Consider the following 21,719-nt stretch of genomic DNA (forward strand, 5'->3'; position numbering starts at 1 on the left):
TCAACAACGCCCGTGTTCAGCAGGGAAGCAATTACAGAAGCCAGACCTTCCACCTTCTACAACCCACAATGACCTTGGGTCCATGCTCCCAGAAGGATAGAGAGTGGGAAAGCTATCAGGGGAGGGGGTGGGATATGGAGATTGGGTGGTGGGAATCGTGTGGAGTTGTACCTCTCCTACCCTATGGTTTTGTTAATTAATCCTTTCTTAAATAAAAATAAAAATAAAAAAATAAAAATAAAAATAAATCATAAAGGAACATCACACAGGAATCAGACTGAAGGACAATTTGAACACTGAAACAACTAATGACAATAATAAATACAAACCAATATGTAAAGAAAACATAAATCTACAAGATTATATTAATAGCAACCATATAAAGGAAGAAATAAAGGAAATGAGTGTGTGATAACTTACACTGGCGAGTTTCTCTGATTTGGAGGAGACATGTAGTTGGGAAACCAGTTCTGTTAACTCTTTGGTAAAGTCTTCATCTCCTAGAAAAATAAGTCTCATATTAAACAATGGAGAAAGACTCCACTCAAGATCCTAAGTAGAAGGGAGGCAAGAAGGCAGAAGAGTTATAGCAGCTGAGTAGAAATTTATGTGCATGTGGTGTACACACACACACACACACACACACACACACACACACACTGAATTATTTCACTGAGTTTGTAAGGGAAGTGCCAATAATCCTTTTTTGACATGAATTTAGTTCCCTAACATCTTAGAGCAAAGATTACAAGTCAATCCTAAACTATATACCCAAGTTGAATGCTGTGCTATTTTTATGAATCACAGAATTCATTTATGATTGTGCTTCCAAAAATGGAACATAAAACATGAGTACAAATTCATCAGGAGAATGGGAAGTTTCAGCCAATAAAAACAATATGAGGGGGAGTCGGGCTGTAGCGCAGCAGGTTAAGCGCAGGTGGCGCAAAGCACAAGGACTGGCATAAGGATCCCGGTTCAAACCCCAGCTCCCCACCTGCAGGGGAGTCGCTATCTTTCTCTCCTCCTCTCTGTCTTCCCCTCCTCTCTCCATTTCTCTCTCTTTCCTATCCAACAACGACAACAGCAATAATAACTACAAGGGCAACAAAAGGGAATAAATAAAGAAAATAAATATTAAAAAAAAAACAACAATATGAGGATCCAAAGGCAAAAGAAAACAAAACAAGGAGCTGCAAGTATCTTAATGTAACAGGGAAGATCTTTAATTTATAGACAGTTAGTCAAAAGCACAGATGACAACCTGGCCTTGTTAGCAAACAACTGAAGGGAGGGGAGGATGAAGAGGAGCATGAGTCTGATAAGACTGATCCATTAAAATGTGGAATCTGACAGTTTCCAGATAGTGACAAAATCAAGTTGAATCCTCTGAAACTTTGCTGGGAAACTGTTTGTTGGTGGTGTGAAGGAAAAAGTCCTTTGGTCCTCACACTGAAAAATAGATGCAGGAAACTACTGAATTGTTGGAAAAGTCATAACACATTTTTGCAAAGAAAAAAATGACTTTTCTGAAAACTCAAAAAAAAAAGGTACTATGTGTAAATATCTTGAAGTTTAACAATAACTGGGAAATGCACACTAGGGTTTGATTCGGGACAGCAAAGCAACTTAAGCAAATCAAAATTAATGTAAAAACTCATGCTATGTGACACCTTTAAAACACAGAACTTGGGGGTCAGACAGTAGGGCAGTGGGTAAGGCATATGGTGCGAAGCACAAGGACTGACATAAAGATCCTGGTTTGAGCCCCTGGCTCCCCACTTGCAGGAGGGTCACTTCACAAGCAGTGAAGTAGTTCTGCAGGTGTCTTTCTCTCCCCCTCTCTTGATTTCTCTCTGTCCTATCCAACAACAATGACAGCAGTAACAACAATGATAAACAACAAGGGCAACAAAAGGGGGAACAGTCTCCAGGAGCAGTGGATTCATAGTGCAGGCACTGGGCCCCAGCAATAACCCTAGAGGAAAAAAACAAATAAACATGCAGATCTTCATCAAATAACAAAATTCAGGACATCATCTCCTAGCTGAAAAACAAAACAAAACTGAAGCTCAGTTTTAAGTAATTTCCCATGGTTACATGGTTTAGTAAGTGGGCAGAACTTGAATCTGAACTCAAGTTTAGCCCATCTTTCTCTGCATCTCAAAAACCTGGAAAAACTTACGATCACAAACCACTAATTTCTAACTGAGATCAGTATCTTTATAGAAAATAAGATGCCATTTCTCAAAATGTTATATATAACCAGTCAGTTTGACTTCTTAGGATACAATACAGAACAGAAGTGGAAACAAAAACAAAGGGGGCTGGGAGGTGGGGCACCTGGGTAAGCCCACATATTACCAAGCACAAGGACCAGGGTTTGAGCTCCCACTCCCTACTTGCAAGGTGGTCAGCTTCATGAACAGTGAAGCAGGTCTACAGGTGTCAATCTTTCTCTCCCTCTATCTCTATCTTTTTTCAATTTCTCTCCATCCTATCTAATAAAAGAAAAAAAAAATAGAAAGGAGAAAAAAGGGAAAAAATAGCCACTGAGAGTGGTGGATTCATACAGCCAGCACCGAACCCCAGCAATAAACCTGGTGGCAATAAAAATATAATAATAATAATAATAGTAGTAGTAGTAGTAGAAAAGGAAAAAAAGGAACAAAAAAAAAAAAGTCTCTGTGACTGCAAAATACACAACAATCAACTTTACCAAGAAAGACTCAAAGAGCTTCAGAGGATTTTGTTCTGAACACACAAATGAATTAACTAGTTATCTGGTTTCCCTCATAGCAGATTAGAAATGGAAAATCAAATGTGACCCAGGAGGTATCAGAAGCAAGATCACTGGAGGTAATATAAAAGACCAATGAATAAATGCACAGGAAGAAATACAGATGTAGAATCCAAGAAGCAACCAAAGACATTTCTTAGAGAATAGCAGGGCAATTAAATCTAGTATATCTCATAAATATTTAAGTCTCTGGACTTTGACAGTCATAATCCCAAAGAGTTTCTAAGTTATAAGCTATATATCTACTAATATTAACTTACCATATTAAAACAAAAACTGTAATGTCTGAGGTATTCATTAAATAAAATAATAATAACAATAATAGGGCAAGAAATGGCTCAATGGATAAAGCACATATTTTACAATGTGTGAGGTCTTGGGTTTGATCTCCAATGCTACATGAAAGCACCATAGACAGCATCTAAGTAACTATTTCAATGCATGGGTAGTGGGTCTGTGCTTTGGTGTTTCCCCTTTCCTTTCCTGTGTCCCTCTCTCAAAAACATTATAGGCATAGAGGCAGTGGTAGGGCACAGACTTTGCACACAAGAGGTGCCAGGTTCAATCCACAGCACCACATATTCCAGAGTTGAGTTTGTGATCTTGTATGTCTTATAAAAAATTAATAAGTTACTGAGGAGAGAAGCTTTCCCCCTGTGGTATAGGAGGTCAAACTCTGATATTAATGCATGACAACGTATTTAATTAACCATATGTGTACAGCCCAGTCCCCAACCCTTGTAATCCTAGGTTTAAACTTAGGCCACACACATAGCAGGACATGTACTCAACCTGGTAAGCTATCTCCTGGTTCATGAAAGTTTCAAATTACCTTTATTTTCTTCTTCCTCTTCCTCACAGAACTCTGCTAAGGAAAATGCTTCTTTAAGCTGTTCCAACTCAAGTTTAAGAGTCTCTAATTCTTCTCCACTTAAGGAATTCAGAATAGATTTTACCTAAATGGAAATCAAACAATAATGGAAAGTTATGGGAATTTTTACAAAAGAAAAAACTTCTCAAGAAGAGGCTATAGATCAAATTGAAGCATAAATTATGAACTTACTTGTTAGCACAATTTATTCTTTAAGAACTTTAACATAAGAGACTGGCCATTACAGAATACAAGCCAGAAATGTTTGGAAATTACTAATAGTGTTTCAAATACCTTAGAAAGTAGGGAGAAAGGAAATAGTCATATAACCAACTAAAGCTAACAGGTAACTATATCCAGCTTGGTAGCATAAGCCAAGAAAACAAAACAAAACAAACAAAAAATGGCAGTGGGAGGCGGAGCTACAAGCAGCAGATCTTTCTCTCCACTCCTCTCCTGGATCAACTAGGAATACCAAAGGAGACAACCTGGGACTGAAACAAGACAGGACTAGAAGGACCACAGGAACCCACTAAATCACCACTAAGTACAAACACATGTGGCTGGTGACACAGTGGAGGGTAGAGAGAGATTAAGTGACTGTTAACAGTCCAGCAGTTTATCAGTTGAGACACCACCTCCAGTCTGCTCCTTCAACAAGGGAACAGCTGAAGTGAGAGGACTCCCCAGAGACTCACCAAGTGCAACTCTGAGTCTCCATTGCTACTGCCCTCAGAATCTGGAGCAGCAACAGGGCGGGACACCAGGGGACAGACATCTAACCAGGAAACTCAGGAGAAGACCTATACCTCTGCGGCATAGCTGAGGGGCTGTGAAAGGCTCTTTGCATAACCACTGGATTATCTCTGCCACACCCTGCTTTATCTCTTGGTCAGAAGTCAGTGATTAAGCTAAGAAGCCTATTTATAATTTAAAAGCCCTCAGGCTCCCATAGCCTACAGGGAAGAAAAAAAAAGAGGCCTTTAAACCACTGAGCTCCAACTCAGGGATTAAAATACTATGGAAACAACTGTTAACTTCCACCACTGTGAAACCTTTAATTAACTTACTTAGACACAAGTCAATCCAGGCAATAGTGATCAGTAATTTGAAAAGTACTGAGAGAGGGAACTCATAACATAATATATAAAGTGGTTAAAACAACAAGAAAAAATATTGGAGAAACGAACCAGGACAAGAGTCCAGCTGAAAGTCCCCCAGAGGGTGAAGCACAAAATAACGAGTTCAACATCCAAACACTAGCTAAGGAAATAATCACAGGAGTGAGTAAAGAATTTGAAAAAATTGTAAACAGAAAAACAGGAACAACGAATGAGACTATGGAAGAAAATACCAATTATCTCATGGTTATTAGAGAGCTGAAAGCTGAAATTGCTGAGCTAAGAACACAACTAGCTGAACAAGCTAAAACAGTATCAGAACAGGGCAACAAAATAGATGAACTCCAGAAAACAGTAGAGGACAGAGAGAATAGATTCAATGAGGCTGAAGACAAAATTAGCAAGATCGAGGACGAATTAGAGACAACTAAAAAAAGAAGTAAGAGATCTCAAAAAGAGATTAATAGATGGTGAAAACAACAAGAGTCCTATGGGATGACTTCAAAAGAAACAATATATGCATTATTGGCACACCAGAGGAAGAAAGAGGAGAGGAAGAAAGCATTCTCCAGGCCATTATAGCTGAAAACTTCTCTAGTCTAGACATCAAAGACATAAAGATTCAAGAAGCCCAGAGGGTCCCAAACAGAATTAACCCAGACCTAAAGACACCAAGACATGTCATACTTAGAATGGAAAGGAATAAGGATAAAGAAAGGATCCTCAAGGCTGCAAGAGAAAAACAAAGAGTCACCTACAAAGGAAAACCCATAAGATTAGCAACAGACTTCTCCATACAAACACTACAGGCCAGAAGAGAATGGCAAGATATCTCGAGTGCTCAATGAGAAAGGCTTTCAACCAAGAATACTATATCCTGCTAGACTGTCATTCAGACTAGATGGAGGCATCAAAACCTTCTCAGACAAGCAACAGCTGAAGGAATCAACCATCACCAAGCCTGCCCTGAAAGAAGTTCTGAAAGGTCTCCTATAAACAATCAGACCACCATAAATAGAACATATATCAGAACACTCTAAAGCTCTACAAGAATGGCATTAAAATATCTTCAATCAATAATATCAATAAATGTCAATGGCCTGAATTCACCTATTAAAAGACACAGAGTAGGAAGATGGATCAGAAAATAAAACCCAACAATATGCTGTCTACAGGAAACACACCTCCCTCAACAAGACAAACACAGACTTAAAGTGAAAGGATGGAAAACTATCATACAAGCCAATGGCCCACAAAAAAGGGCAGTAACAGCTATTCTCATATCTAACATGATAGACTTTAAAATAGACAAGATTAAAAAAGATAGTAATGGACACTACTTAATGCTCAGAGGATCAGTCCATCAAGAGGACTTAACAATTATTAACATCTATGCACCCAATGAGAATCCATCTAAATACATCAAACATCTACTGAAAGAGCTACAGCAATATATTAACAGCAACACAATCATAGTAGGGGACTTCAACACCCCACTATATCCACTTGACAGATCATCCAGGCAGAAAATTAATAAAGAAATAAGGGAGCCAAATGAAGATATAGATAAACTAGAACTATTGGACATTTTCAGATTCATTCATCCCAAGAAATTAGAATACACATTTTACTCAAATCCACATGGGTCATTCTCAAGGACAGACCATATTTTAGGCCACAAAGACAGCATCAGCAAATTCAAGAGCATTGAAATCATCCCAAGCATCTTCTCAGGCCACAGTGGAATTAAACTAACACTTAACAATCAACAAAAGATTAGTAACAGTCTCAAAATGTGGAAGCTCAACAGTACACTTCTTAACAACTTCTGAGTCAAAGAGGAAATCAAGGAAGAAATGTTAATGTTTCAAGAGTTCAATGAAAACGAAAACACAAGCTATCAAAATATTTGGGACACAGCTAAGGCAGTACTAAGAGGGAAGTTCATAGCTATACAAGCACACATTAGGAAACAAGAAAAAGCACAAATAAACAGCCTGATTGTACATCTTAAAGACCTAGAAGAAGAAGAACAAAGGAACCCAAAAGTAACCAGAAGGACAGAAATCACTAAAGTTAGGGCAGAAATAAATAACCCTGAGAATAAGAAAACCATACAAAAGATCAACGAAAGTAAATGTTGGTTCTTCAGAAGAGTGAACAAACTAGACAAACGTCTAGCCAGACTCACAAAACAAAAAAGGGAGAAGACCCAAATAAATCGAATACTAAATGAAAAAGGAGTTATCACAACAGACACTGCAGAAATTCAACATATCATGCGAGGGTTCTATGAACAACTATATGCCACCAAGCTAAAGAACCTTGAAGAAATGGACGATTTCCTAGATACCTACCAACTTGTAAAACTAAGTAAAGAGGAAGTGGATAACATGAACAGGCCCATCACAGCTAATGAAATTGAAACACTTATCAAAAATCTCCCCAAAAATAAAAGTCCCGGACCAGATGGTTTTACAAATGAATTCGACAAAACCTTCAAAGAAGAACTAATACCTCTACTTTTAAGTCTTCCAGAAGATTGAAGACACTGGAATACTCCCTGCCAGCTTTTATGAAGCCAATGTCACTCTGATACCAAAATCAGACAGGGACACAAACAAAAAAGAAAACTACAGACCAATATCTCTGATGAACATAGATGCGAAAATATTGAACAAAATTCTAGCCAACTGGATACAACAGTATTTCAAAAAGACTGTTCATCATGACCAAGTGGGGTTTATCCCAGGCATGCAAGGTTGGTTTAATATATGTAAATCAATCAGTGTGATCCACCACATCAACAAAAGCAAGACCAAAAACCACATGGTCATATCAATAGATGCAGAGAAAGCCTTTGACAAAATACAGCATCCCTTTATGATCAAAACACTACAAAAAATGAGAATAGATGGAAAATTCCTGAAGATCATGGAGTCTATACATAGCAAACCTACAGCCAACATCATACTCAATGGTGAAAAACTGGAAGCATTTCCACTCAGATCAGTTACTAGACAGGGATGCCCACTATCACCATTTCACCATTACTATTCAACATAGTGTTGGAAGCTCTTGCCATAGCAATCAGGCAGGAGCAAGGAATTAAAGGCATACAGATTGGAAGAGGAGAAGTCAAACTCTCCCTACTTGCAGATGATGTGATAGTATACATGGAAAAACCTAAGGAATCCAGCAAGAAGCTTTTGGAAATCATCAGGCAATACAGTAAGGTGTCAGGCTACAAAATTAACATTCAAAAGTCAGTGGCATTCCTCTATGCAAACACTAAGTTAGAAGAAGTTGACATCCAGAAATCAATTCCTTTTACTATAGCAACAAAAACAATAAAATATCTAGGAGTAAATCTAACCAAAGAAGTGAAAGACATGTATACTGAAAATTACGAGTCACTACTCACAGAAATTGAAAAAGACACAAAGAAGTGGAAAGATATTCCATGTTCATGGGTTGGAAGAATTAACATCATCAAAATGAATATACTACCCAGAGCCATCTACAAATCTAATGCTATCCCCATAAAGATCCCAAGCACATTTTTTAGGAGAATAGAAAAAAATGCTACAAAGGTTTATCTGGAACCAGAAAAGAACTAGAATTGCCAAAAGAATCTTGAGAAAAAAAAACAGAACCAGAGGCATCACACTCCCAGATTTCAAACTGTATTATAGGGCCATTGTCATCAAAACTGCTTGGTACAGGAACATGAATAGACACACTGACCAGTGGAAGAGAATTGAGAGCCCAGAAGTGAGCCCCCACACCTACGGACATCTAATCTTTGACAAAGTGGCCCAGACATGGGGAAAGCAGAGTCTCTTCAACAAATGGTGTTGGAAACAATGGGTTGAAACATGCAGAAGAATGAAACTGAATCACTATATTTCACCAAATACAAATGTAAATTCCAAATGGATCAAGGACTTGGAGGATAGACCACAAACTATCAGATACTTAGAGGAAAATATTGGCAGAACTCTTTTCTGCATAAATTTTAAAGACATCTTCAATGAAACGAATCCAATTACAAAGAAGACTAGGGCAAGTATAAACCTATGGGATTACATCAAATTAAAAAGCTTCTGCACAGCTAAAGAAATTACTACCCAAACCAAGAGACCCCTCACAGAAAGGGAGAAGATCTTTACATGCCATACATCAGATAAGAGTTTAATAACCAACATATATAAAGAGCTTGCCAAACTCAACAACAAGACAACAAATAACCCCATCCAAAAATGGGGGGAGGACATGGACAGAATATTCACCACAGAAGAGATCCAAAAGGCCGAGAAACACATGAAAAAATGCTCCAATTCTCTGATTGTCAGAGAAATGCAAATAAAGACAACAATGAGATATCACTTCACTCCTGTGAGAATGTCATACATCAGAAAAGGTAACAACAGCAAATGCTGGAGAGGGTGTGGGGTCAAAGGAACCCTCCTACACTGCTGGTGGGAATGTCAATTGGTCCAACCTCTGTGGAGAACAGTCTGGAGAATTCTCAGAAGGCTAGAAATGGACCTACCCTATGATCCTTCAATTCCTCTCCTGGGGATATATCCTAAGGAACCCAACACACCCACCCAAAAAGATCTGTGTACACATATGTTGTTAGCAGCACAATTTGTAATAGCCAAAACCTGGAAGCAACCCAGGTGTCCAACAACAGATGAGTGGCTAAGCAAGTTGTGGTATATATACAAAATGGAATAGTACTCAGCTGTAAAAAATGGTGACTTTACCATTTTCAGCTGATCTTGGATGGACCTTGAAAAATTCATGTTAAGTGAAATAAGTCAGAAACAGAAGGATGAATATGGGATGATCTCAGTCTCAGGCAGAAGTTGAAAAACAAGATCAGAAACGAAAACACAAGTTGAACCTGAAATGGAATTGGCATATCGCACCAAAGTAAAAGACTCTGGGGTGGGTGGGTGGGGAGAATACAGGTCCATGAAGGATGATAGAGGACATAGTGGAGGTTGTATTGTTATATGGGAAACTGGGGAATGTTATGCATGTACAAATATTGTAATTACTGTTGAATGTAAAACATTAATTCCCCAATAAAGAAATTTAAAAAAAAAAGAAATTAAAACAAAAAGAAAAGAAAAAAGGAATACTGGGAGAGGTTACACATGTACAAACTACTGTATTTTACTATCAACTGTAAACCATTAATCCCTCAATAAAGAAATTTTAAAAATAAATGAATAAATAAATTTTAAAAAAAGAAAAAAAAATGGCAGTGGGCGGGGACTAGCGGTAGCCACTTGCCTGACTATATGTTATAATGCACAAGGATTCAGGTTCAAACTCCTGGCTTCCACTTGCAGGGGAAAAGTTTCATGAGTGGTGAAGCAGGGAAGCAGGTGTCTCTCTCTTCCTCTCTCTATCCTCTTCCCTCTGGATTTCTCTCTGTCTCTATCCAGTTATAAACTAATTTAAAAAAAAAATTTTTTAAAAAGACAAAAGATTAAAGTGAAGGAAACATAACATGTATGCTTCAAGAATTCTTTCTTAATATGTCCTTTTTTATTATAGTTTGAGAAATAACACGAGTCATTGTAACATGTAAACAACCTGTTTGTTTTGGTAGAGTGTTTTCACTTGCTTTAAGATTTTTTTTCCAGCTCTAATTTTCAGTTTGGAATTACCTTTATTTCACTTTCTCGAGAAAGCATCTCCAGAGCTTCTAGATGTGAAAGACCTTGAAATTCATCAAAGAGTAGTCCATAATAATGAGTTTTCTTGTCTGTTTCCATGGCAACCTCACTGGCAGACTGCAGCTCTTCTTTCTCCTTTGCTTCTCGTAATACCTGACAAAGAGATGCAGCAAGTAAGAGCTCAAGGCTGAGTTTTCAGAGTTGAAGGAAGCAAAGTTGAGATGGTTAATAGAACAGAACACTATCTTCATGCTTTGCACTGCAATTTAATATGAAAGACCGAGAAGTTGCCAGAAAAAACATGATCACACATAATCTGATCCTAGACAGAGTAAATAACAACCAAGGAACTAGGTGTTTTTCTGAAATATTAATCTCTAACAAACTACTCTGAAAGGGCTTGGCATCTTGTACTATGTGAAAAGGAGGTTTCTGCAGAAAGAGGGGGAAAAAAGTGCTGTGCATTTTTCTAAGCACTAGTGCTCTCTCTGCAAAAGAAAAAAAAAATACTATAAGTTCTTCAAAAGGAAGCACTGAGAAGGTCCCAAGTTACCAAGGCAAAACAAACAAACAAAACCCACAAATAAAAACAGAAACCAGCAAAGGCAAATAGTACCTGAGACAATGTAGAATTCCGGTACATCAGACCCTTGGTTCTTTTAAATCCAGGATCTCCTTCTGCTATTACATCCATTGTCTTCTTACCAATGAATTCTAATGCATCCAAGCTCCCACTAATAACACTCTTTCCCTACAAAACACATACAACTTCACTACAATACTGGAAAAAAAAATGCATCAGTATGTTTTGGTTTTGTAGCAGAAATATTGATAGTAAGAATAGAAATAAAGGGTGCAATTGAAACAATAATAACCGCCTTGTGGGAATACAAATAAGTATAACTGCTTTGGAAAACTGCTGGGAATAAGAGGTAGGCAGTGACATACATGGTTAAGCAAGCATACATATCACAATGTGCAATGACCCGAGTTTGAGCCCTCACTCTCCAATTGAAGGCAGGACACTTCACAAGCAGTGAACAGGTCTGCAGATGTCTTTCTCTCCCTCTCTTCATCTCCCCTCCCCTCTTAATTTCTCTCTGTCCTGGCAAATAAAAACAGAAACAAACAAACAAAAAAAGGCCACCAGGAGTAGTGGATTTGTAGTGCAGGCACCAAGTCCCATGGATAATCCTGGTATTGAAAAAAGGTAGAGAGGAAGGATGGGAGGGAGGGAAGGAGGGAAGGAAAACTAAGAAAACTGCTAAGAAGTATCTACTACAGTTAAGCATACAGAGAATGTCCTGTGACATAGCAATTCCACACAAAGTTGTAAATTCAACAGAAATTTGTACAGAGGTTCATCAAAAGACAAAAAACCACAACTCAGAAGTAAACAAACTGTCTCTAAAGTTTTGTGAGAATTACTGTGATTATAATTGGGAGGGTGGGAACACACAGAATTTTGGTGGTGAGTATGGTATGGAGCCATACCTCAATCTTGTTTTTTGTTCATCTATTTTATTTATTTGATAGGACAGAAAGAAGTTGAGAGGGGGAGAGGAGATAGAGTGGAGAAAAAGAGAGGCACCTGCAGTAATGCTCCACCACTCATTAAGCTTCCCCCAGCAAGTTGGGACTATGCATTTGAACCTGACTCGCCTATTGTAAGGTGTACACTCCACCAGGTGTGCCACTGCCCGGCCCCATACAATCTTGTAAAGCATTATTAACCACAAATTAAGTTTTAAAAAATGGCTTGACAAAAAATAATAATAAAATTTAAAAATATATATTGCTGGGTTGACAGCATAATTTATACAAAAGACCTTCATGTCTGAGGCTCTGAGGTCCCAGAATCAATTCCAGCTGAGCATTAAGTATGTGTTTCTCTCTTTCACTAAAATAAATAAAACATTTAAATATATATTTATATAGTTTCTATATAACTATTTTGAAAATATTTCTAATGATCTGTAGTTTCACAAGCATCCATCATAAATGTTTTCCCACTACGTAGAAGATAAATTATGAAAAAGCAAACTGCAACACAAGGAAACCAGGACCTAGTGGAGGTTGTAGTGTTATGTGGAAATGTTATACATATACAAGCTTGTATTTTACTGTTGACTGTAAACCATTAATCCCCCAATAAAGAAATTTAAAAAAAAAAAAAACTTCCTAGGGTACTAACCAAAGAATTCATCCAAAAAAGTTCTGTCACATTAAATGCTTAGTCTAAAGGAACATAAACTAAGAACTGAAATCTATGCATTTAAAGAACTAGAGACATTCAGACATATTTTCCTGACATATTGAATAAATAGTGATGATAAAATTATAAATAACAGTGTAGTTTAACACCATTCCTACTACCAAGATCTGTTTCCCTACTCAGTGAAGAAGCAATTACAGAAACCAGACCTTTCACCTTCTGCATTCCATAAAGAATTTTGGTCCAGGGGCCAGGTGGTGGCATACCGGGCTGAGTACATGTTATAATGCACAAGGACTAGGGTTCAAGCCCTGACTCCCCACCTCCAGGGGGAAAGTTTTTTAAGTGGTAAAACAGTGCTATAGGTGTCTCTTTCTGTCTCTCTCTCTCTCTCCCATCCTCCTCTTCTCATTGGCTGTCTCTATCCAATAAATAAAGATAATTTTAAAAAATTGGTCCATATTCCCAGAGGAATATAGAATAGGGAAGTGGGGCTGGGAAGTGGTGCACCCAGTTAAGTACACACAGTACAAAGCACAAGGACCTGCTCAAGTATCTGGGTTTGAGCTCTTGGCTCCCCACCTGCAGGAAAGATATTTCACAAGCAGTGAAGCAGATCTGAAGGTGTCTCTCTTTTTCTCCCTCCCTCTACCTCCCCTTCCTCTCTCAATTTCTCTCTGTCCTATACAATAAAATGGAAAAATGGCAGCCAGAAGCAGTGGATTCATAGTCCCAGCACCGAGCCCCAGTGATAACCCTGGAGAAAAAAAAAGAATATAAAACCTTTCAATGGAGGGGATGGGACAGAACTCTGGTGATGGGAACTGTATGTATAACCCCTGTTATTTTACAATCTTGTTAATCATTATTAAATCACTAATAATTTTTTAATATTTATTTATTTTCCCTTTTGTTGCTCTTGTTTTCTTTTTTTATTGTTGTTATTGTTGTTACTGATGTCGTCGTTGGATAGGACAGAGAGAAATGGAGAGAGGAGGAGAAGACAGAGAGAGGGAGAGAAAGAGAGACACCTACAGACCTGCTTGACTGCCTGTGAAGCGACCCCCCTGCAAGTGGGGAGACAAGGGCTCGAACCAGGGTCCTTCAGCCGGTCCTTGCGCTTTGCAACATGTGCACTTAATCCTCTGCACTACCGCATGACTCCCCCTCCTTTATTTCTTTAAAGAATGCTTTCAAGTAGCTTTTACTCCACCCCTAAGGTAAAAGTGATTGATCCTGAGTAATGTGGAACTCCCATAAAGAAAATTCATCATAGCAGCATCTGTGCGAAATTCTTCTTCACCCCCCCCCCAAAGAACATATCTGGAACACAATGTAAATCTGTATGCTTCTGAGGTCAGTTTTCCTCCAGTTTTTCTTTAACCTTTAATAAAGTATTCTGAGTATCATTCCAAGTAAGAAAAAAAAAAAAAGAAAAAGAAAGAAAGAAAGAAAGTTCATCACCATGAGTTCTCAAAGCAAGAGGCAGAATTGAAATCATCATACTCATGGTAAGGAGCAGGTCACCTGCACCTGTACTCACAGTGCTCTGAATAGCAGTAGAGATGGTTGAGAACACACCAAAAGGCCCAGCCATTGGGGAGTTTTCATTCTCTTTAGCATTTATCTCTCCTATAGGATGGAAGAAATGTATTAACATAAAGTGACAGTTTATAAACAGTCTTGCTTTATTAACATCTTTGTGAATTTGAAGGAACTAGGCTCTGTTCCTCACACACAAGAACTTAGCCCTGTTTTATTATTTTAAACTAATTTGCTACTAAGTTATATCAGATCACGTTTTTATATTGTCATTTCAAAAATAAAATCCAGTCTTTTGAACAAACCACTGGTAAATAGTAGTTTATTGTTTATATATTAATAGTATATACTATAAAACTGTAAAGTAGGGGTCGGGCAGTGGCACAGTGGGTTAAGCGCATGTGGCGCAAAGCGCAGGGACCAGCATAAGGATCCCGGTTCGAGCCCCCGGCTCCCCACCTGCAGGGGAGTCGCTTCACAGACGGTGAAGCAGGTCTGCAGGTGTCTATCTTTCTCTCCCCCTCTCTGTCTTCCCCTCCTCTCTCCATTTCTCTCTGTCCTATCCAACAACGAATTGCGTCAACAAGGGCAATAATAATAACCACAACGAAGCTACAACAAGGGCAACAAAAGGGGGGAAAAAAATGGCCTCCAGGAGCGGTGGATTCATGGTGCAGGCACCGAGCCCAGTAATAACCCTGGAGGAGGAAAAAAAAAACAAAAACTGTAAAGTAACAGGTTATATACTTACAACCCCATTTATATGATTGGCTGAACAAAGTAAAATTACAAGATCAAAAAGTAGATCGGGGCAAGGCAGTGGCACACCTGGTTGAGTGCATATGTTATAACCCAAGTTTAAGCCCATGAACCCCATGTGTAGGGGGAAAGCTTCACAAGTGGTAAAGCAGTGCTACAGGTATCTCTTTCTGCCTCTCTGCCTCTCTCCCCTCAGATTTCTTTGTCTTTGTCCAATAAACAAACAAACCAGTGGTTACCAAGAACTAAGAGTAAGTGGAGGTAGTTATTTAAAAAATAAACATTCATGTATGTAAATTAAAATTCAGTAAACTTGATTTTATAAAAACCCAGTCTAATTGGGGGTCGGGCGGTGGCGCAGTGGGTTAAGCGCATGTGGCGCAAAGCGCAGGGACCGGCAGGTTCGAGCCCCCGGCTCCCCACCTGTAGGAGAGTCACTTCACACAGGAGGTGAAGCAGGTCTGCAGGTGTCTATCTTTCTCTCCCCCTCTCTGTCTTCCCCTCCTCTCTCCATTTCTCTCTCTGTCTTATCCAACAACGAATTGCGTCAACAAGGGCAATAATAATAACCACAACGAAGCTACAACAAGGGCAACAAAAGGGGGAAATAAAATGGCCTCCAGGAGCGGTGGATTCATGGTGCAGGCACCGAGCCCAGCAATAACCCTGGAGGAGGAAAAAAAAAAAAAAACCAGTCTAATTTAAATTGTATCTGAGAAAATTAGACCTATATATGACTCAGATATGCATTATAAAGACAGGCATTTTTCATTTTTAAAAATCTGTTCTATAATATCAACAATTAACAAATAATCTACTATAAGGACAATTTAACTTTCCAGCTATAATGAATTATGTGGTATCTAGATTTGTCCTGAAAAAAAAAAATACCCTCTGACCACAGCAACTAGAAAGCAAAATACAAGAAACAACTGTCTTCAAATACCAATCAGCAGAGAGTACAGCACTAAAGGAAAGGAGAGAAAAGAACAAATGAAGGAAATGGTATGACTGACATTGTTTTTTAGACTCCAGAGAGGAGAACCTAAAGTTAGCATAGTGGTTTCATTGAGTGGCAAAGAAAGCCAGTAGTCTGGAAAGCTGAAGCACCTGAAGTGTGTGGGTCAGAGTAGTAGGGGGGAAAAAGTATTTAGGTAAAGTATTCCAGGAATCTACCCAGAAGTACTCTGAGATTATATTGGGAAAAGTCATGATGCAATTTTGCATAGAAAAACAAAAATATATATCATGACTTTTCCAACAATCCAATAGTTGAACAGTACACTGTTCATGCATTTGAAAACACCTAGAAACATTTTACTCCCTAGCTCACTCCTTTCATGATTTGGTGTATATAGTTTTTTAAAACTTGTCATAAAACATGGCTTGTAGACCTTGCCCTCAATGTGGATCAACAGTGGTAGGGACTGTTTCATTCTCCAAAGGGAGGTTGGGTCAACAGACTCTGCCACTCGAGGAAGATGGGTCCTGAAATGAGTGTAGTCTAGAATGTTCCTAAGCTATGATCACAGAATCATAGCTCAGACCTACAGGGATGCAGAGGTTACACAGGCTCTTGTACTGAATATGGGCCCCAGATCAGATCGATAGGGTTTATAGTTAACAATATTTATATACTCTTCCCATATTTGGGAGCTACTCTCTGCCCTGATCCAGCTTTCTAGTCTACTTCCAACTCTGATACCATCTCCCCAGACAATACCTTTAGCTCACCAGCATGTTAGCTATCAGACTCGGGCAAAAATTAGTAAAGTTATAGGCCCCTTGGAATATACCTAAAATAGATTTTCTAGCTTTTTCCAAAATGGAGACCCCAAATCTCATCTATTTTCACCTTTAGGTTCCTGATTATTAAACAATTTGTTCTGCTTTATATCTTACTGCTTTTCAGCCACCAAGTTGCAGAAGCTACCACCATGATGCCAACCTTATTTCCCTGGGAAGATGGCCTCACCAATATGTCCTGGAACCTCACCTCCCCACAACACTACCCCACTAGGGAAAGATAGAGACAGGCTGGGGTTATAGATAGACCTGCCAAAGCCCATGTCCAGCAGAGAAGCAATTACAGAAGCCAGACCTTCCACCTTCTGCACCCTATAATGATCCTGGGTCCATGCTCCCAGAGGAATAAAGAATAGGAAAGCTTTTAATGGAGGGAACTCTAGTGGTGGGAATTGTACCCCTCTTATCCTACAGTCTTGTCGATCATTATTAAATCAATAAGAAAAAACAAACAAGCATGACTTATGTGGTTTTGTGGAAGATATTGCTGTTTATTTATCCAAGGATACTTCTTATTCTTTTCCCTGCCTGCTACCATCTTCTGATCTGAAAATTTATGACAATGTCCAAATCCATTCTGCCTGATCTCCTGATGCTAAAGCAAGAATATGAACCTGTTCTAGCTCAGAGAATCTAAGAAATATGATGGGATGTTGTGGAAAAAAAATAATAAAAATAAATTAAAAAATAAAAGGAGGGCAACTCTAGGAGTTCTTGTAAACGAAAAAAAAGTAAACTTGTTTTTAGTGATGTATTATACCACTTTCAACCAAAGTGGTGACACAAACATTACTAAGGACAGTACCCCTAATTAATACACATATTCTCATATTTTGTAGAATATGATCTTGTCTCCTGGCCTCAAATGATCTATGAAGATGTGACCTAAGCTTAGGCTGATTTCATTTTTTCCAGAGAAGTTAGAAATTACTCATGCCAATTAGTATCTAATGGGTATTTATACCAAAATTAAATATAAAGCTTGTGCCTGGGAAGACAAGCAGAGAAAGCCAATGCAGAACAAGAGAAAAGTGACACAGATAAGCAGAAAGAAGAGTGGAAACAATAAAGCCCCTGAGAGATGGAGAGCAAAAAAGCAGCTGCTGAAGAGCTTTCTATTTCCTGGTCCCATCTTCCCTTAATCTGTTTACAATTCTATTTTTTATAGTCTAGGTGAGAATCCATGTTCTGCTTGATCAAGGCAAAAAATCCATGTGGTCTGGGAAGGTGCACAGTGGCAGAGTATTGGACTTGTAAGCATGAGTTCAATCCCTGGCATCACATGTGTTAGTGATGCTAACATGGGTTTGTTTGGTCTCCCTCCCCCCCATCTCTCTCATTAATAAATAAGTAAATCTTTTAAAAGGGTATATGCAAATACATGTACACACACAAAAATGCTAAAAGTAAGCCATTAAAATATTTTTTCACATCACAATGGACTGAGATTTTGCAAAAGCTTACTTGGGTCTTAATTGCACTGAGTAGCAGGTGGCACAAAGCGCAAGGAACAGTGTAAGGATCCCGGTTCAAGCCCCCAGCTCCCCACCTGCAGGGGAGTCGCTTCACAAGCGGTGAAGCAGATCTGCATGTGTCTGTCTTTCTCTCCCCCTCTGTCTTCCCCTCCTTTCTCCATTTCTCTCTGTCCTATCCAACATAATGACATCAATGACAACAACTACAACAATAAAAACAAGGGCAACAAAAGGGAATAAATTTTAAAAATTGCACTGAGCACAATTAATGAAGTATTTATATGCTATACATATCATCTCATATAATTGCTCATACTATCAGATTAATAAACAAAATAAACACTGTTAATGTTTATAAAAGTCCTCTGAGATATAAAATTTCATCCCATTTCATAAAGTAGGAAAGTGAAGAAATGTTTGAATGGTTAAAGGACACACACAGACAGACCTCTGTCAACAGACTATCCCAAATCCCCTTTCTCACCAGCCCTATGGTATATCCTGAATGTCAGACACAATAAATATCTACTAAAAAGGAAACTCAACTGATACATTTCAAGCCCGGGTTCTAGATCTTAACATTTTTGTATACTGACCTGCTGCATACTGCACTTCAGTTGAAATTTCACTGGGGCTAGGGATTCCCAGAGAAGTCTCTGCCTTCTCAATGACATTTGAAATACCTTGCCCTAATGAGAAAAATGATAACATTTTTATATTTGAATACTACCTGTTATTACTCAACAAAGCTGAAGAATAAAGTAGAAATCAAACATGCAGACTTTATAAACCATTCTGGCTAGAAGGCATGTTATTTTAATCATATATAACTAATTTAGGGGGCTACACGCCTACTGCAAAAGAAAATCATTATCACCAAAGAACAGTTTTATATTAACAGTTCCTAAGGGGCCAGGATGTGGTGCACCTGGTTGAGTGTACACATTACAGTGGGCAAGGACCCCAGTTCAAGCCCCTAAACCCCACCTGCAGTAGGGGAGCTTCAAGAGTGGTCAAACAGGGCTGCAGGTATATCTGTCTCTCTCCCTCTCTCTTTCTTCCTCTCCCCGCTCAATTTCTATCTCTATCCAATAATAAGTAAGTAGATAAAATCTTTAAAAAACACAAGTTCATAGATATCAGATTTCTAATGAAGAAATGCTACAAACTCCAGTATAAGGTAGCCCACTAATGCAAAAATCTTTGAGCTTTAGGTGAGCATGGAAGAGGAATTAGTAGTTATTTTTAATATACCTGTGTTATAAAAAAATCAATAACCCATAAAAATGAATAAAATAACAAATGCCCTTACCTACTGTTGCTACCGTGGCAGATGCTGAGGAAAGTAAGGACTTGCCCCAGCTGCCCCAATAGCCCCATCCAGACTGGGGCACATCTTTGGAAGCAGATTCCTATTTTTCCCAGGAGAAAGACAAAAAATAAATGGAAAAATTATAAGAAAATAAGAGTGACTGACAAGGAATCTAATTATTAACCAAAAGTGTGGGTGAACAAACACACATTAATTGGCTAAATATATTTCTTGACTGACAGATGTCTACCATCTGCATTAAGACAACATAACAAAGGCAACAGTTATTCAACAAGGCTCTTCTACAATTGAGAATATCGTGTGTGTGTGTGTGTGTGTGTGTGTGTGTGTGTGGTAATAAAGTTGATAAATAAGCACAATCTTGAGCAGGAGAGGTGGCTCTGTGGTAAAATTCAGGATTTACATGTGCAGGGTCCTACATTTAAACCTAAACACCACATACACTAGAGTCATTCCCTGTTCTAGATCATAAATTATAAGTAAACAAGTAGAGTTTTTTAAACAAACAAAAAAGATGCAATCCTAAATCAGTATTAATTCTAAATTCTTTTGAATTATAACATCTTAACATATCAATGTTTTAGTAGGTACTTTACATTGCCTGGAGTTTGTGATAACTGAACAGGAGGAAGAACTTCTGAAGTCTCAATGCCACTGGGAGGTTTGGACTCTGGTCTTTTCCGGGTGGAAACTACAGGTTCTGATTTGCTCTGTAGCTTGGCACTCGGATTGACAGACTCTGATTTCTCAGCTGGCTCATAGTCTCCTCCTTCAAGGACTGGAGCAACTTCAGTTTTCACTGGTGTCTCAATATCATCTTTATCGGACATGACTAGATCATTACCTGGCAAAAAATCCAAAAATATTAATAATTTCAATTTAATTATTAAAAATAACTATATAGGTGCTTTGGTATACATTATCTGCTTGAACATTTTTTAATTATCATAGATTTACATGCAGGTGTGCGAAATAATAAATAGATGTGATGTAGCCTTCATCCAGTTCCCTCCAATGGTAACAATTTATATAACTACAAGATCACAGGCTGCATAGATAGATATAATCCACTGATATGAGATTTCACCACTTTTACATGTATTCATGTATGTGTGTACCTGGCTCATAAAATGTTATCCCCTATATAGATCTGATTGACCATCACCACAGTCAGGATACAGAACAATTCAATCACAAGGAACATTATGTTTATCTTTATAGAAATCTCCTTCCCATCACAGTAACCACTGTTCTGTTCTCCAACTCTATAATTTTGTCATTTAGTTATATTAATGTAATCCTCCTTCTTCCCTGTAATTTTGTCATTTAGTTAATAAGTATAATCCTATGGTATATATAACCTTTTCAGATCAACTGCTCTTAAAATCCCTCAGGATCCATTCAAATTGTGTGCATCAATAGTTTCTTCCTTTCATTGCTGAATAGTATACCTTCATGTGGCTGTATTTCAGCTTCACCACTTGTTCGTGAATATTTGGATTGTTTTAGTTTGGAGCTATTACAAATAACTATGAATATTCAGATACACGTTTTTATGGGAATATAAGCTTCTTTTTTTCTTTTGAATAAATGGCCAAGAATACAATTGTTGTATATATCTTACATATTTGCTTAGATTTGTAAGAAACTGTCATATTCTTTTCTAGAACAATCATACAATTTTATATTAAAATCAATATAGGGGGCCAGGTGGTGGCATACCCGGTTAAGTACACACATTACAGTGCGCAAGGATGCATGTTCAAGCCCCGGGTCTTCAACTATAGGAGGAAAGCTTCACAAGTGGTGAAGCAGTGCTGTAGGTGTCTATCTTTATCCCTCTCTATTTCCCTCTCCCCTCTCAATTTCTCACTCTCTCTATCCAATAATAAAGATATGTCTCTGTGTGTGTGTGTGTGTGTGTGTGTCAGTCAAGATGGGCTGGGTTTTGGCTCACCTGGTAGAGTACACAATGCATGAGGACCTGGGTTCAAGCCCCTGGTAGCCACTTGTGTGTGGGGGGAAGGGGGGAGTTTCACAAATGTTGAAGTAGTGCTACAGTTGTCTCTTTCTCCCTCTTCCTCTGTACTTATTTACTTAC

General features: G+C 38.3%; 1 protein-coding gene across 5 annotated transcripts in view; it reads right to left on the reverse strand.

Moving 5' to 3' along the window:
• The window catches only part of FAM114A2 (family with sequence similarity 114 member A2), a 50,274-nt gene that overhangs the window by 25,398 nt on the left and 3,157 nt on the right, over positions 1-21,719 (reverse strand). For 4 of the 5 annotated variants that reach the window (XM_016193095.2, XM_060198039.1, XM_060198040.1 and 1 more), the window contains exons 2-9: positions 20,215-20,462; positions 19,598-19,697; positions 18,882-18,974; positions 14,247-14,335; positions 11,105-11,239; positions 10,480-10,641; positions 3,633-3,756; positions 421-500 (exon numbers count right to left, since the gene is read on the reverse strand). In XM_016193095.2, coding sequence (XP_016048581.1) covers positions 421-500; positions 3,633-3,756; positions 10,480-10,641; positions 11,105-11,239; positions 14,247-14,335; positions 18,882-18,974; positions 19,598-19,697; positions 20,215-20,448 — 1,017 coding nt within the window. In that variant the 5' untranslated portion in view covers positions 20,449-20,462. The remainder of the gene's footprint in view (positions 1-420; positions 501-3,632; positions 3,757-10,479; positions 10,642-11,104; positions 11,240-14,246; positions 14,336-18,881; positions 18,975-19,597; positions 19,698-20,214; positions 20,463-21,719) is intronic. The other variant, XM_060198042.1, reaches the window with a different exon arrangement.

The sequence above is a fragment of the Erinaceus europaeus genome, chromosome 9 (genome assembly GCF_950295315.1).
Source record: "Erinaceus europaeus chromosome 9, mEriEur2.1, whole genome shotgun sequence".
NCBI classification, from domain to species: Eukaryota; Metazoa; Chordata; class Mammalia; order Eulipotyphla; family Erinaceidae; genus Erinaceus; species Erinaceus europaeus.